We start from the raw sequence: 14,198 nt of genomic DNA on the forward strand, positions 1-14,198 counted from the left end.
CAATTCATTTCTATACATTACTTTACAAGATCGATTGTACTCAATTCATTTATCACACGTTCCTCTTCTTAAAAATATTTGTACATAATTGCAGCGTACGAACCTGTCCTCCTACGCCACTAATTCAAAATATTCAAAATTTTAGGGGCAATGGGTTAGAATCACACCATGTGTATGGGATGTTGTTTACTGTAATAGTAAGTACTATTAAACATGATATGATTATTATAATAGTTCTTATTAGATATTGATATCGTCAGAAATGATTGTAATTGTAATTATAATCAATTTATTTTAATTAATAATAATTCATTGCTTTTAATTTAAAGAAAAATAAAATTGAGTACACATACATGTTATTAGGCGGCATCAAAATGATTATTCAAGACACATTAAATAAGTTATTATAGAAACATTGATACAATTGAGAGCTATTTTCATCAACTAAACATTCATTACTTGAAGAAATAAGGTTTACCCTGTAAATTGTTGATTACGATGATCAATTCAATTAATTGTTTGTTGTTATATCAGTATATACAGACTCAAATACTAATTCAATACATCAATATGTCAATAAAGCCTAGTTCAATTGACGAAGTCGATGTCCCATGACTTTAAGGCCATGAGTTCGAGCCTCATCAGCGTGTGGAATGCTATTCTACTTTAATTTAGATATAAATATTTGATATTGATTATTGTATCCATTTGTTTAAATAATAATAGCCCATCGCTTTCATTTTAAAAAAAAACCAAGATATTAATATTTTCAAATCAACCAACATATTTAAAGTAAACCAACAAATAAGACACTATTATTAAAAATAGATTACCGACTCATCCATGGAACTTGAATTCACGACTTTGTGATTACGAAGCCTCAACTTCACCATTCAAGCAAGGCTTCATTGACTCTAATCGCTATTATTAGTTAATTTATTTAATTAATTATAATAATATACTTGATAAATGCTGATTAAATTATCCTAATAAACAATTAAGGGAATCTAGAAATTTCTTAAAATATTAACTAAGAAATAATTAAATTAGTTAAGAAAGTGAATTGGAACGTTTTAGAGAGCGGAAGAAGAATACCTGTGGCTGAAGACAATTTCCCTTTTTCTTTTCACAAAAAGTCTTGACACGTTGCACCCCAAATGAAAATAATAAATTATTTTGTTAAAAATAAATTTATTAATATTAAATATATAGATTTAAATATTATAAATAGGCCCCTCATTATTTAATCACAAAAAGACTTGACACGTTGCAGTCCCACTTTGGCCATCACCTTTGCGCCTTTTTTTTTTTTATTTTTTTAAATAACTTTCATAAAAATCACAAATTGGCCCCTCAATTTTTAAACCTATATAATTTAATCTCAAAAACTTTATAAGGCTCCACTTTAGTCCCTCGAAATTTTAATTTCTTTAAATTGTACCCTGTAATTCACTTACTAGTCAATTTGGCTTCAATTTTTTATTCATTTATGATGTTAATAAATTAATATTGGATTAGTCACATATCAATAAGATCAATGTTAGTATGTTAAAATTAAAATAAATTTATAAATTTGTGTTTGTGCATTATACGAGATATAACAAAAAGATTACAAGTGGTCATCGAGCCTATTATTTTAGCACCCAAATGTCGACTGAAATTTGAAAATTAATGAGATAATTTTTAAAATCAGTGAATTTATATATATACACTTTTGCTAATTATCAATACAACTATTTATACACTCAAATTTGAAATAATTATTTTGTACTTAATTAATTTATACAAATCTAATATTAATTTATAAACATCGTAGTTGAATAAATTTTTAAAATTGATTGATTGATATATTTAATAACAAAAGGTATTAATGTGACTATATCTTATTATTAATTGTTAAGGGTATTTTCATCAATTTTTATTTAATTTACAGGATTATCAAAAGATAAGGGTAATGAACGTTTATTTATTTTAAGAAGTAATTGATGAGGGTAACATACTTTCCGAGTGCAAAATGTATTTGACCTCACTAACAATAAAAATCATAAATTTTTATTTTTGATAAAAAAATTATAATAATTTAAATTATATTTTAAAAGAAAGATGGTAGTAGTCATATTTTAGGGAGTGTAACTAATAAGGAAATTTTGGTTGGCAAAATAATTGTTGTGAATAAGAATACAAAGACTTCAGCAATGACATCATCAAATCAAAGCATCACATGGTAAATTTCATTTCACACCCAAAAATCAAATTGTAGTAATAAATAAAGGACAAGTATAAAATGGAGGTAGAGACATCCCCCCGTCTCTGTGCCTGTGGTGGAACATTTGTGTGACTCCTAGTCTCTCTTTCCTCTCTGCTTTTACTCCTCTCCTCACTCTTTGCAATTCTCAAAGGCAAAGGAGGCCATGGATGGGCCTTCACCTCCGCTCAATGCTCGCCGAGTCTTGACTAAGGATCTCATCCTCAACAGGCTTTATATGCTCCTCAATGGGATTGCTATACTCGCCTTGTTTTACTATAGAGCTACCACTCTTCTTCGTATTATCCAGACCAGGGAGACTCCTCTTCTCCCCTATCTTATCGTCATTTTCTCTGAGGTTATGTTCACCTTTTTCTGGCTTCTTTACCAAGCTTACAGATGGAAACCCGTTAAACTCGAGGTGTACCCGGAAAGATTACCCGGAGATGAGAAGCTTCCGCCGGTGGATGTGTTCATTTGCACGGCAGATCCGAGTAAAGAGCCCTCCCTGGGGGTGATGAACACCGTTGTTTCGGCTTTGGCTCTTGATTACCCTCCTGATAAGCTTGCTGTTTATCTTCAGGATGATGGTGGTTCTTATGTTACTTTAAATGCCATTCGTGAAGCCTGGAAATTCGCCAGATTCTGGGTTCCCTTCCGTAGAAAGTATGAGTTGAAAATTGCGTGCCCAGCAGCCTATTTATCGTCTAAGGAAAGTGCTCATGAGAAGTTCATTGGCAGCAATGAGTTCGCTGCTGAGAAGAAGATAATCGAGGTTCTTGATATAAATTAGTACAAATCACTTTTACAAGTTTGGTTTGCTTGTTTTTCTGAAATTTTGTGGTTTTGGGTGCAGAAAAAGTACGCAGAATTCGAGGAGGCTCTGGAGAAGAATTCAGTAAATGCAAGCGCTTCAGTTAGCAGAGATCATCCACCATTAATTGAGGTATAAAATTTCGAAATAGGGTTCCTAATCATAATTGATTTGGTGCTTTAGAATTAGAGACACAGGTTTCTCGTATAAACAATTTTGTGCCCTTTAGTATTCTATCCAAGTTGAAGCTCTAAAACGGAGTTTATTCAGAAGGTGACAAACTTAGTTAGAGCAGTAGATGAATATTTATGCAGACCTATAAGTTTTTGATTTCAAAGTTTTGAAATAAAAGTTCTCCTAGATTGTAATTTACAAGAATGAAGCTGAGCTTAAAAAAATCCTTAATGCATTTTAAAATCCTTACAGTTCGTTGATGGATAGAATTGAGAGCTGCACTACTTGAATTTTGATGTATTCTGATGGTTGTTTCTCAATTTGGTCTCTCATTTTGTTACTCACGAACATTGACTGGACCATTTGTGTCTCTGTAATTTTTAAAAATCAAACTTCCACCAGTAAAGTTTTAGGAATAGACCAAAAACGAAAAATGAAAGAATTCAAGATTACGGGGGCCATAATATATGTGCACAACTAGATTTTACTAAGTAAAATGTATTAACTTCTTATAACATTCTATTGACAGGTGATGACAGATGAAAACGGGGATTCCGACCTAAAAGAGATGCCTCTTCTTGTTTATATTGCCAGGGAAAAAAGGCCTGGTCATCCACACCATTTCAAAGGAGGAGCACTCAATGTTCTAGTAAACTATCTTTATCCCTCTGCCTTTTATGTTTTATGTAGGATTTTCCTTAATCTTTGGAGCAGCGACAAGCTTAAAGAATATTTATGGAAACTAAGGGTCTGTATTAATGTTTGAAACGTGCATCAAAAAGTTCTATACAGAATAGAATGGAGATTTCTTGTCTGCTTGCATCTCTTTTCTTCTTCAGCTTTTTCCTTTTACACATGCATAATTAATTCTAAAATCATTTGCAGCTCCGAGTATCTGCAGTAATCACCAATGCTCCCTACTTTTTGGTGCTGGACTGTGACATGTACTGCCACAATCCATTGTCGGCTCGTCTAGCTATGTGCTTCTATCTTGACCCTAAAATAGCTCCGAAGATAGCTTGGGTTCAGTTCCCTCAGAAATTTCATAATTTGAGTGAGCATGATATCTATGGTGGTTCGCTGAATGCCATTTACGTATGTGATCTCAGACATTTTGCTTTGTACTTAGATAATAACCACAAATTATTTTTACTTGTATCGATATAAGTTATTTTATTCAAAACTATACAGAAATCAGCGATAGGCTTCGATGGGCTCCAAGGACCTAACCTATACGGCTGCAACTTTGTCATGACAAGGGAATCGATCTATGGAACTGGCAAAATTGAAAAGGGTACCTTTAGTTATCAACACTACAAAATGATAACCTAAGTTGGTGTTCCATAATCCATACTTGTGTTTTCATTTTGTTTGCAGACGTTGATCTAAATCAGCTAAAGAAGACATTTGGTTCAAGCAATGAGTTCATCAAATCACTTTACAAAAGTTACAAACCACAGTTGCTGGAGGACAGAAAGCCCTCTGCTGAATTGCAAAAAGAGCTCCAACTGCTAGCCTCCTGTACTTATGACAATGGGACAGATTGGGGAGAAGAGGCAAGTACATACTCTTAGATTCTGAAAGTGAACCCTTCAAAGAGTCATGTACAAAGGGGCAACATAAATTACTACTTGTTTCAATTGCAGGTGGGTTACAGATATTTTACCGTTGTGGAGGATGCTATTACAAGTCTTAGTTTGCACTGTAAGGGGTGGATTTCTGTGTATATTGACCCTGCCAGTCCATGCTTCTTGGGTGCAACCACTACGAACCTGAATGATATGTTGGTTCAACAGACACGATGGGCTTTTGGCCTAATGCAAATTGGCCTGTCAAGGTTTAATCCTCTTATATACGGCCCGTTGAGGATGTCGATTCTTGAAAGCTTGTGTTATGCTTACAATTTTTTGGAATCTCTCTATGTTTTCCCTGTTTATGGTTTGGCCATCATTCCTCCAATCTGTCTACTTTACGGCATTCCTCTGTATCCAAAGGTGAGTATGGATAGAATAAGGAGCAATATCGTGTTTCTTCTTTCATTTTCTGAATACGTATCATAACATTGACCATGCTTACACTTCTTCGTGGGTCTTAATGTGAAGACCTGGTATCTGTTTCACCACAATTTGCCCAAACTGGATCAGTGCTATGGTGCTCATCCGATCATTTTCCGCTGGGGCCTTTCTAACACTTGCTTTCTTACATTGTTTCATAGGTTTCAGATCCATACTTTATTGTGTTTGCATTCATCTTTCTCTCATCAAGACTCAAGCATGTGCAAGAGACCATTGCGTTTGGGGATCCATTGAGGAATACAGTGTATGAGCTGAGAGTTTGGATGATGAAATCTGTAGCATGTAACTTTTATGCAATTCTGAATGCAATTTTGGACAAAATTGGTTTGCATGAAGCAAACTTTTCGTTAACAAGCAAGGTGGTTGATGATGAACAAGAAACGCGTTTCAAGCAGGGGATATATGATTTCCAAGTATCAACGATGCTGCTCGTCCCATTATGCAGCTTGTACATTCTTAATTTGGCCGCCTTTATTATCGGAATGGCAAGGCTCTTTCAGAAGAATGACGAGTTGTTGGCACAAGCTGTTCTCTCCTTCTTTGTGGTAATTGTGAATTACCATTTGCTGGAAGGTATGTTCCTGAGGAAGGACAAGGGCCGGATTGCAGCGTCTGTTACTCTACTCTCTATTGCAATTTCTGCAATCATCCTTGGCTGCGGATCTCTCCTTATCTTTTACTAATTGAAATGATGCTGGCCTCCTTCATTTTGTATTCCTGGGTTCTGAACTTGGAAGTACTGGAACTGGAATTACACCTATTACTCTTCTGAATCTTGACTAGAATTTCTCAAACATCAGTTCTTGCATGAATTGCTGTATTGATAGATGAGGACTTGGTGAGCGTGCATTGTCTATATTCCAGACTCAATGAATGCATTGAAGAATTTCATATTAGGATGAGCTAATGCAGCTTGTTGGTAGGCATTAGCTTGCTCTGTTTGGTGATGAGTTTGAGTTACCTCATAATTCTTGATGTTCCTTTTACATATATGCACAATAGTTTTATTGTCCTTAGTTCTTAGTCTGCTAATGACAATACCTTTGCAAAATTCAACAAATTGATACGAACTATCAAGACGTTTGATGAGATTAAATATACGTCTCAACTCATGTTTGTTTTTGAAATAATGCACTGCTTCTATGAATATGATATAAGAACCAAAATCGCTGCACATGAACAAAATCTCAATCATATCTTTTTGTCAAAGGCATGTTTGGTTAGAATGATGAAATTAGGTTCACAAAAAACATGCGATGAGCGTTTCCCACCACGGGAGGCAGATGTCAAGCTCAATGTTTCAATCTTTATCAAACAGTCGTTCTCTTTTTGCTTTTTGTTCTTTTAATACGAAAATGATTTCTGAAAAAAAGTATAAAACGGGTATAAAGTGTTTCCCACGAACGGATTATTTATATATGATATAAAATACTATTATACGATTTTAAGGATCAAGAAAAATATAAATAATTCGAGAATTATGTCTTTAGGACGCTTTTCTTCTTTCTACTTACTCTCTTTTTCGACCCGTTTTCACATTTGTTTTCCTCTATTCACAAGTAAAGCATATGGTTACTAGATCAATTAGCTAATTCTTTGAGGCCCTAATGTTTTTTTTCAATACTCGTAATTCATTACATTCAAATTTAAAAATTGATTCCGTAAATTACTAATTCAAATCAATAAAAATATTCAAATGAGAGAAAAAAAAAAAGTATTATTATAAAACTAGATATACACCTATATTTGTAGGAGCCAAATATACAATATTTTTATCGTAAGATCTCAATCTTATCAATTAAGTAAAGTCTTATTCGCACAACGGTCTAACACAATTAATTGATTAATCACTAGGGTTAGCTTCTTTACATTATAATAACCAGCATTATAATTGTTTTCACATTGTGGATTCTTTTAGATGATATTCTCTTCCCTTTACTTTAATTTAATTATCTCTACTTTTTTGGAATTTCTTTTATATGCAAAAAAATTTATTATCAAAACGTTTGATGAAACTAAAATACGTCCCATTTTTGTGTTTGCTTTTGAAATAATGTAGTATTTTGTTGGCTTTGATATAAGAACCAAAATCCTGCACATGGACAAAATATAATTATATTTTTTCATTTATTATACCAAAAAAAATCAAACAAATCATTATGGCTTAGCTGTTAAGATTGAGTGTGTCATACTTTGATGTGCGTTCAAATTCTTACAAGGTATTGAGTAAGTCTAAATATATATCTAACCTGTATTAATTCTCATGTGATTAGATTTTAATTTTTTTTTATAGTTAATCAATTATAAGGATCTTGGTAGGTATTCATTCTCATGGCTTTTGACAATTGTATATCAATTATAGGGATCTCGATGTTGATTCTCATGATTCTTGATGACAATAAATCAATACTTGATTGTGTTGATCACCATGTAATTAGACTTTAATTTTTGAATAGATGAAGTATAAAAACCTTAACTAACACAAAATATTTACACATGTAGTCCTTCTCGACAGGTCTATGGCCTGTCATCCTTCTTTACCTTTTATGTAACAGAAGTGTACCAGAAAAAAGAAAAGAGAGAGAGAGAGAGAAAACATAGTACTCAGCACCAAAAAGAAATATGTAAAAAAAAAAAATAAAGAGGCATATGTTAGGCCCACACAGTTCCAATCCACTCTATACTATGTTTAGTTGGACTAGCTAAATGGTTGTACTGACTCTGATACATAAGTTCTGATAAATGAAAAAATAAGACAAGGAAAATAGTCAAGGAAAAATGTGTATTTTTAGTTGTATATATACGTATATACGTATTATACAAGTATACATACGACTAGAGATTTGTAAAATTAGAAAAATACATAAATAAATGAGAAATTATAGTTTAGATCAGGTTTGATCGAATCAAATCAATTATAAAATAAATATAATATACTTGTTGATCACTTTTTTTTAATTGTATATTAATTATAAAATAAATATATTACACTTATTATGTAATTAATTCAAATTTAATCGGATCAAATTCGAATTAGAATTTACTTAAAATGACATATTGTCTTAGTTTAGTTGTAGGAGATGGGACTTTGGATGGACACGTGACTGAATCGGAACTTACAGTAATGGGGGGAGTTGAGAAACGGGTCCACTCAAAACCCACTACCAAAAAGATAAAAATAATAATAATTTTTATTTATATATCTATAATTAATAAATGATGGATGCATCCAAATTTGAGGTAGACCCATGTGGTGTCCATCATCGAGATGGGTGAGAATCCACGTGTGTGCGTCTGAGTGGCTTGTTCACTTGATTAATTCATTATTTTAAATCTAGGAATACTTTAGTTTTGGAGAAGACAAGTCTGAATGGAATTGGCATCTTAATCAGATTCATGTCTTAATTAAAAATAATTTCTAAATTCAACTTTCCTAAGTTTCTAATTTATACTCAAATGAAAGAAAAATGGAGAGAGTCGTATAAATTAATAAAGCATTTAATGGGTATGTATGTGGGGTTTTAATATTCATCTCGTTTTAAATGCAATATAAATTATAGATGAATCTGAAACGCGACTTCGAATTTTAATATTTACATATTCCTCAGTCGACTTGATGAGAAGGTCTTGTTAATTGTACCTTACCCCAATTCTTTAAATTACATAAAATACTGCCAATTTGCTCCTTGATTCAGGTCGATATTTACACGTTCGTACATACAGAATAGAGATAATTATACTTCCTTTTCCTGAGAGTGTGTATCTGTACGAAGACCTTTGATAATTTGGAAAATTATATTTAATACTACTGACGTTTGTTTCTTCTAATAACTAGATTCCTCTACTGGTTAAAATTTATCGAATTTACTGATTTTAATGAAAATATTGAATGAAAATCTATCGTTACCCCAAATTGACTTATTACTGATCGTTTGCAAGTTAAATAAATCTTTTTGACCAAATTACTCTCATACATCTAATGCATGTGAGGAGGAGCATCTCCACTCTTATAAGGGTATTTTGATGAGAAAATATTTGATTGACCTGTATGATTTTTCGTTTAATTTTTTTACTGATATCAATAAATTCGGTGAATTTCGTCTAATGAAGGGATCTATTCGTTAGATAAAAATAAGAGTTAGGAATATTAAATGTAATTTTTCAAACTACAAAATATCTAATAATATCAAATATCATAAAAGAACAGTGCAATTATCTCAATAGAATATGATATGAAACTAAATAAAAAAGTTAAATATTTAACTGATGATGATAGTATCAAAATTTCAACTATTGCTGCAATTTCTGACATAATGAATTAAAAATATTTGAATTAATCTGATTTGGTGGGCTAAGAAGACAGGTTCACACACTGAGATCATGTCAGGCAGATAATCTATTTAAGATGAAAAAAACATGTAAGAAATGAATTTTGTAAAGTAGTGTATATTTGTAATAATAAAGAAAAGGAGACAACAAGAATCCCAATACAATATCAAAACCTAATTTAGTGGTCCAGCCCCAAAAATGTGCATGTCTAGTCATGAAAACTTATCATAATTTTAGCACACACCCCTATGTGTGTGTAAGGTTTGTATTATTTTCTTAAAAATAACACTAAATAAGGTTTTATCCAAGTTCAATTGGACGGTTTGTGTTACATGCTCGGATAGCTTTACACATATATATAAATGAAAAAATATATAATTATACATAATACGAGTTCTACGCTAGTATATATATAGAGAGAGAAAGATAGATAGATAACCGAAAGGTTGTGAGTTAAAAAATAAATATTTAGTCTAATTTCAATAGCAACATATTTCTTTATTTGTTTTGAAATTTATTAAGGATTTAGAAATATTAATGTATTGCATATCGAATGTTATAATAGTACGTAAATAGAGTGGTAAATAAATAAAATATACACACACATATAAAAGGAGCATGAAGACTTATTGAGGTAACTCAAAAATCATGACCAAACAGAGCAAGTCTAATGCTTACCAACAGACTGCATTAGCTCATCCTCACTCAAAGTCTGGAATAAACACTGAACACTCATCTATCAATACAGCAATTCATGCAAGAATTGATATTTGACAAAGACTAGACTAGATTTAAAAGTGTGGTAGTTCTAATTTGAGTTCCAGTACTTCCAAGTTCAGAAACCAGCAATACAAAATGAAGGAGGCCAGCATCGTTTCGATTAGTAAAAGACAAGGAGAGATCCGCAGGCCAAGATGATTGCGGAAACTGCAATAGAGAGCAGAGTAACAGACGGTGCAATCCGGCCCTTGTCCTTCCTCAAGAACATACCTTCCACCAAATGGTAATTCACGATTACCACAAAGAAGGAGAGAACAGCTTGTGCCAACAACTCGTCTTTCTTCTGAAAGAGCCTTGCGATTCCGATAATAAAGGCGGCCAAATTAAGAATGTACAAGCTGCATATTGGGATGAGCAGCGCTGGTGATACTTGGAAATCATATACCCCCTGCTTGAAGCGCGTTTCTTGTTCATCGTCAACCACCTTGCTTGTTAGAGAAAAATTTGCTTCACGCAAACCAAGTCTATCCAAAATCCCATTCAGGACTGCATAAAAGTAACATGCTACCGACTTCATCATCCAAACCCTCAGTTCATACACTGTATTCCTCAATGGATCCCCAAACGCAACAGTCTCTTGAATATGCTTGAGTCGTGCTGAGAGAAAGATGAATGCAAACACAATAAAGTATGGATCTGTAACCTGTAAAACAATTTAAGAAAGCAAGATTTAGAAAGGCGTCAAAGGAAAATGATTGAATGAGCACCATGGCATTGATCCAGTCTGGAGGGGTTGTGATAAAACAGATATTAAGCTCTCAAATTAAGAACCCACCAAGAGGTGTAACCATGGTCAATGCCATTGTACACTTTCAGTAAATGAAACAAGAAACAAGCTTTCGCCCCTTATTCTATCTATACTCACCTTAGGATACAGAGGAATGCCGTAAAGTAGACAGATTGGAGGAATGATGGCCAAACCATAGACGGGCATAACATAGAGAGATTCCAAACAACCGGCAGCATAACACATGGTTTCAAGAATCGACAACCTAAATGGGGCGTATATAAGAGGATTGAACCTTGACAGAGCAATTTGCATTAAGCCAAAAACCCATCGTGTCTGTTGAACCAACATATCATTCAGGTTTGTAGTGGTTGCACCCAAGAAACATGGACTGGCAGGGTCAATATACACAGAAATCCACCCCTTACAGTGCAAACTAAGACTTGTAATAGCATCCTCCACAACAGAAAAATATCTGTAACCCACCTGCAATTGAAACGAGTAGTAAATCATGATTCCCCTTTGTACATGACTGTTTTGAGGTTTCACTTTCAGAAGCTAACAGTAACTACTTGCCTCTTCTCCCCAATCTGTGCCATTGTCATAAGTACAAGAGGCCAGCAGTTGGAGCTCTTTCTGCAATTCAGCAGAGGGCTTTCTATCCTCCGGCAACTGTGGTTTGTAACTTTTGTAAAGTGATTTAATGAACTCATTGCTTGAGCCCAATGACTTCTTCAGCTTATTGAGATCGACTTCTGCAAACAAAAATGAAAGCACGAGTATGGTTTATGGAACGCCAACTTAGGTTATCGTTTCCTAGCACAGATAACTAGAAGTACCCTTTTCAATTTTGCCAGTTCCATAGATTGCTTCCCTTGTCATGACAAAGTTGCAGCCGTAGATGTTGGGTCCTCTAAGCCCATCCAAGCCGATATTTGATTTCTGTATAGTTTAGAAGAAAATAAATTATAGTGATACAATCAAAATAGTTTGTGGTTATCTGACTATGTGCAACAGAAAAATTTCTGAGATAACATACGTAAATTGCATTCAGAGAACCCCCATAGATATCATGCTCACTCAAATTATGAAATTTCTGAGGGAACTGAACCCAAGCTATCTTCGGAGCTATTTTAGGGTCAAGATAGAAGCACATAGCTAGGCGAGCAGATAATGGATTGTAGCAGTACATGTCACAGTCCAGCACCAAAAAGTAGGGAGCATTGGTGATTACTGCAGATACTCGGAGCTGCAAATGAAATTTTAGAATAAGCATGATGTATGTGTAAAAGGAAAAAGATACAGAAGCAAAGAGATGCAAGCAAACATGAAATCTCCATTATACTCGGGAGAGTGCTTTTTACTGCGCGAAGTAACATTGATACGGACACTTAGTTCACATAATTACTCTACAAGCTTGCTGCTGAACTGAAAATTAAGAAATATTCCTGCTATTGAACATTAAAGGCAGAGGGATAAAGAGAGTTTACTAAAGCATTGAGTGCTCCTCCTTTGAAATGGTGTGGATGACCAGGCCTTTTCTCCCTAGCAACGTAAACAAGAAGAGGCATTTCTTTTAGGCTGGAATCCCCATTTTCATCTGTGATCACCTGTCAATAAAATGTTATAAGAAATTAAAAATTTTTACTCACTCGAATACTGAACTCCATTTGAGAGCTTCAACTTGGATAGAATACTGAATATTACAAAATTGTTTATGCGAGAAACCTGTGTTTTCAATTGTAAAGCACCAAATCAATTATGATTAGGAACCATTTTTCTAAATTTTATACCTCGATAACAGGTGGATGATCTCTGCTAACAGAAGCGCTTGCATTTACTGAATTCTTCTCCAGAGCCTCCTCGAATTCGGCGTACTTTTTCTGCACCCAAAACCACAAAATTTCAGAAAAATAAGCAAATCAAACTTGTGAAAGTGAATACTGTTCTGGTTAACACTAATTTATATCAAGAACCTCGATTATCTTCTTCTCAGCAGCGAACTCACTGCTGCCAATGAACTTCTCATGAGCACTATCCTTGGACGAAAAATAAGCAGCTGGGCACGCAATTTTCAACTCATACTTTCTACGGAAGGGAACCCAGAATCTGGCGAATTTCCAGGCTTCACGAATGGCATTTAAAGTAACATAAGAACCACCATCATCCTGAAGATAAACCGCAAGCTTATCAGGAGGGTAGTCAAGCGCCATAGCCGAAATAACAGTGTTCATCACCCCCAGGGATGGCTCTTTGCTGGGGTCCGCCGTGCATATGAACACATCCACTGGCTGAAGCTTCTCATCTTCCGGTAATCTTTCTGGGTACGCCTCAAGTTTAACGGGTCTCCATCTGAAAGCTTGGTAAAGAACCCAGAAAAAGGTGAGCACAATCTCAGAGAAAATGACGATAAGATAGGGGACAACAGGAGTCTCCCTGGTTTTGATAACACGAAGAAGAGTGGTAGCTCTATAGTAAAACAAGGCGAGTATAGCAATTCCATTGACGAACATATAGAGCCTGTTGAGGATGAGACTCTTGGTCAAGACACGGCGTGCATTGAGCGGAAGTGAAGGCCCATCCATTGCCTCCTTTTCCCTTGAGAAGGATGAAAAAATCAGTGAGGTCTCGCCAAAAGAGGAAACCAGAGAGGAGCGAGAGAATCGGGACTACGGAAATGTTCCACCACACAGGAAGGTCTCTAGCTCCACTTATACTTATAGTTGACTTGAAGATGTTCACACTTGAGACTACAAAAATGGAGCTACCCTGTAATGGTTTGATGATGTCATTGCTGAAGTCCTTGATGCTTCCTTCTTCACTACTCCTCTCTCATCTCTTTGGGATATAAACTCCTTTTTATGATAAATTGCATATCACTTACTTCTGATAAGTTTAATGGGCAAAAACTGAGCTCCCACTCCTTATAAAAGATTTAATTATATTTATACTCTCTTTAAAAATATTAAAATTATATTTTGTTTTAAAAAATTTAAAATTATGTTTACATTTTTTTCAAAATTCTTCGTTCACATTTGATTTTTATTTCGTTAA

The 14,198-nt window shown here is 34.2% G+C and overlaps 2 protein-coding genes across 2 annotated transcripts; one reads left to right on the plus strand and one right to left on the minus strand.

Annotated features, from left to right (window-relative positions):
• The first annotated feature begins 2,291 nt into the window (after nucleotides 1-2,291).
• On the plus strand, nucleotides 2,292-6,324 carry LOC105171666 (quillaic acid 3-O-glycosyltransferase CSL1). The gene is made up of 8 exons (XM_088886069.1): nucleotides 2,292-3,020; nucleotides 3,102-3,191; nucleotides 3,763-3,882; nucleotides 4,119-4,328; nucleotides 4,425-4,527; nucleotides 4,611-4,789; nucleotides 4,880-5,227; nucleotides 5,449-6,324. The coding sequence occupies exons 1-8, from the start codon at nucleotides 2,412-2,414 to the stop codon at nucleotides 5,989-5,991; spliced, it is 2,202 nt and encodes a 733-aa protein (XP_088742195.1). The 5' UTR covers nucleotides 2,292-2,411; the 3' UTR covers nucleotides 5,992-6,324.
• Nucleotides 6,325-10,245: 3,921 nt separating this feature from the next.
• On the minus strand, nucleotides 10,246-14,014 carry LOC148786758 (quillaic acid 3-O-glycosyltransferase CSL1-like). Its single transcript, XM_088886173.1, has 8 exons — nucleotides 13,121-14,014; nucleotides 12,938-13,027; nucleotides 12,635-12,754; nucleotides 12,184-12,393; nucleotides 11,984-12,086; nucleotides 11,721-11,899; nucleotides 11,283-11,630; nucleotides 10,246-11,060 (listed from the first exon to the last, which is right to left on the minus strand). Exons 1-8 carry the CDS (start codon nucleotides 13,727-13,729, stop codon nucleotides 10,518-10,520), a joined length of 2,202 nt encoding a protein of 733 aa, XP_088742299.1. The 5' UTR covers nucleotides 13,730-14,014; the 3' UTR covers nucleotides 10,246-10,517.
• Nucleotides 14,015-14,198: the final 184 nt, after the last annotated feature.

This window comes from Sesamum indicum, linkage group LG10, assembly GCF_026168435.1.
Source record: "Sesamum indicum cultivar Baizhima isolate 11 linkage group LG10, ASM2616843v1, whole genome shotgun sequence".
Taxonomy (NCBI): Eukaryota; Viridiplantae; Streptophyta; class Magnoliopsida; order Lamiales; family Pedaliaceae; genus Sesamum; species Sesamum indicum.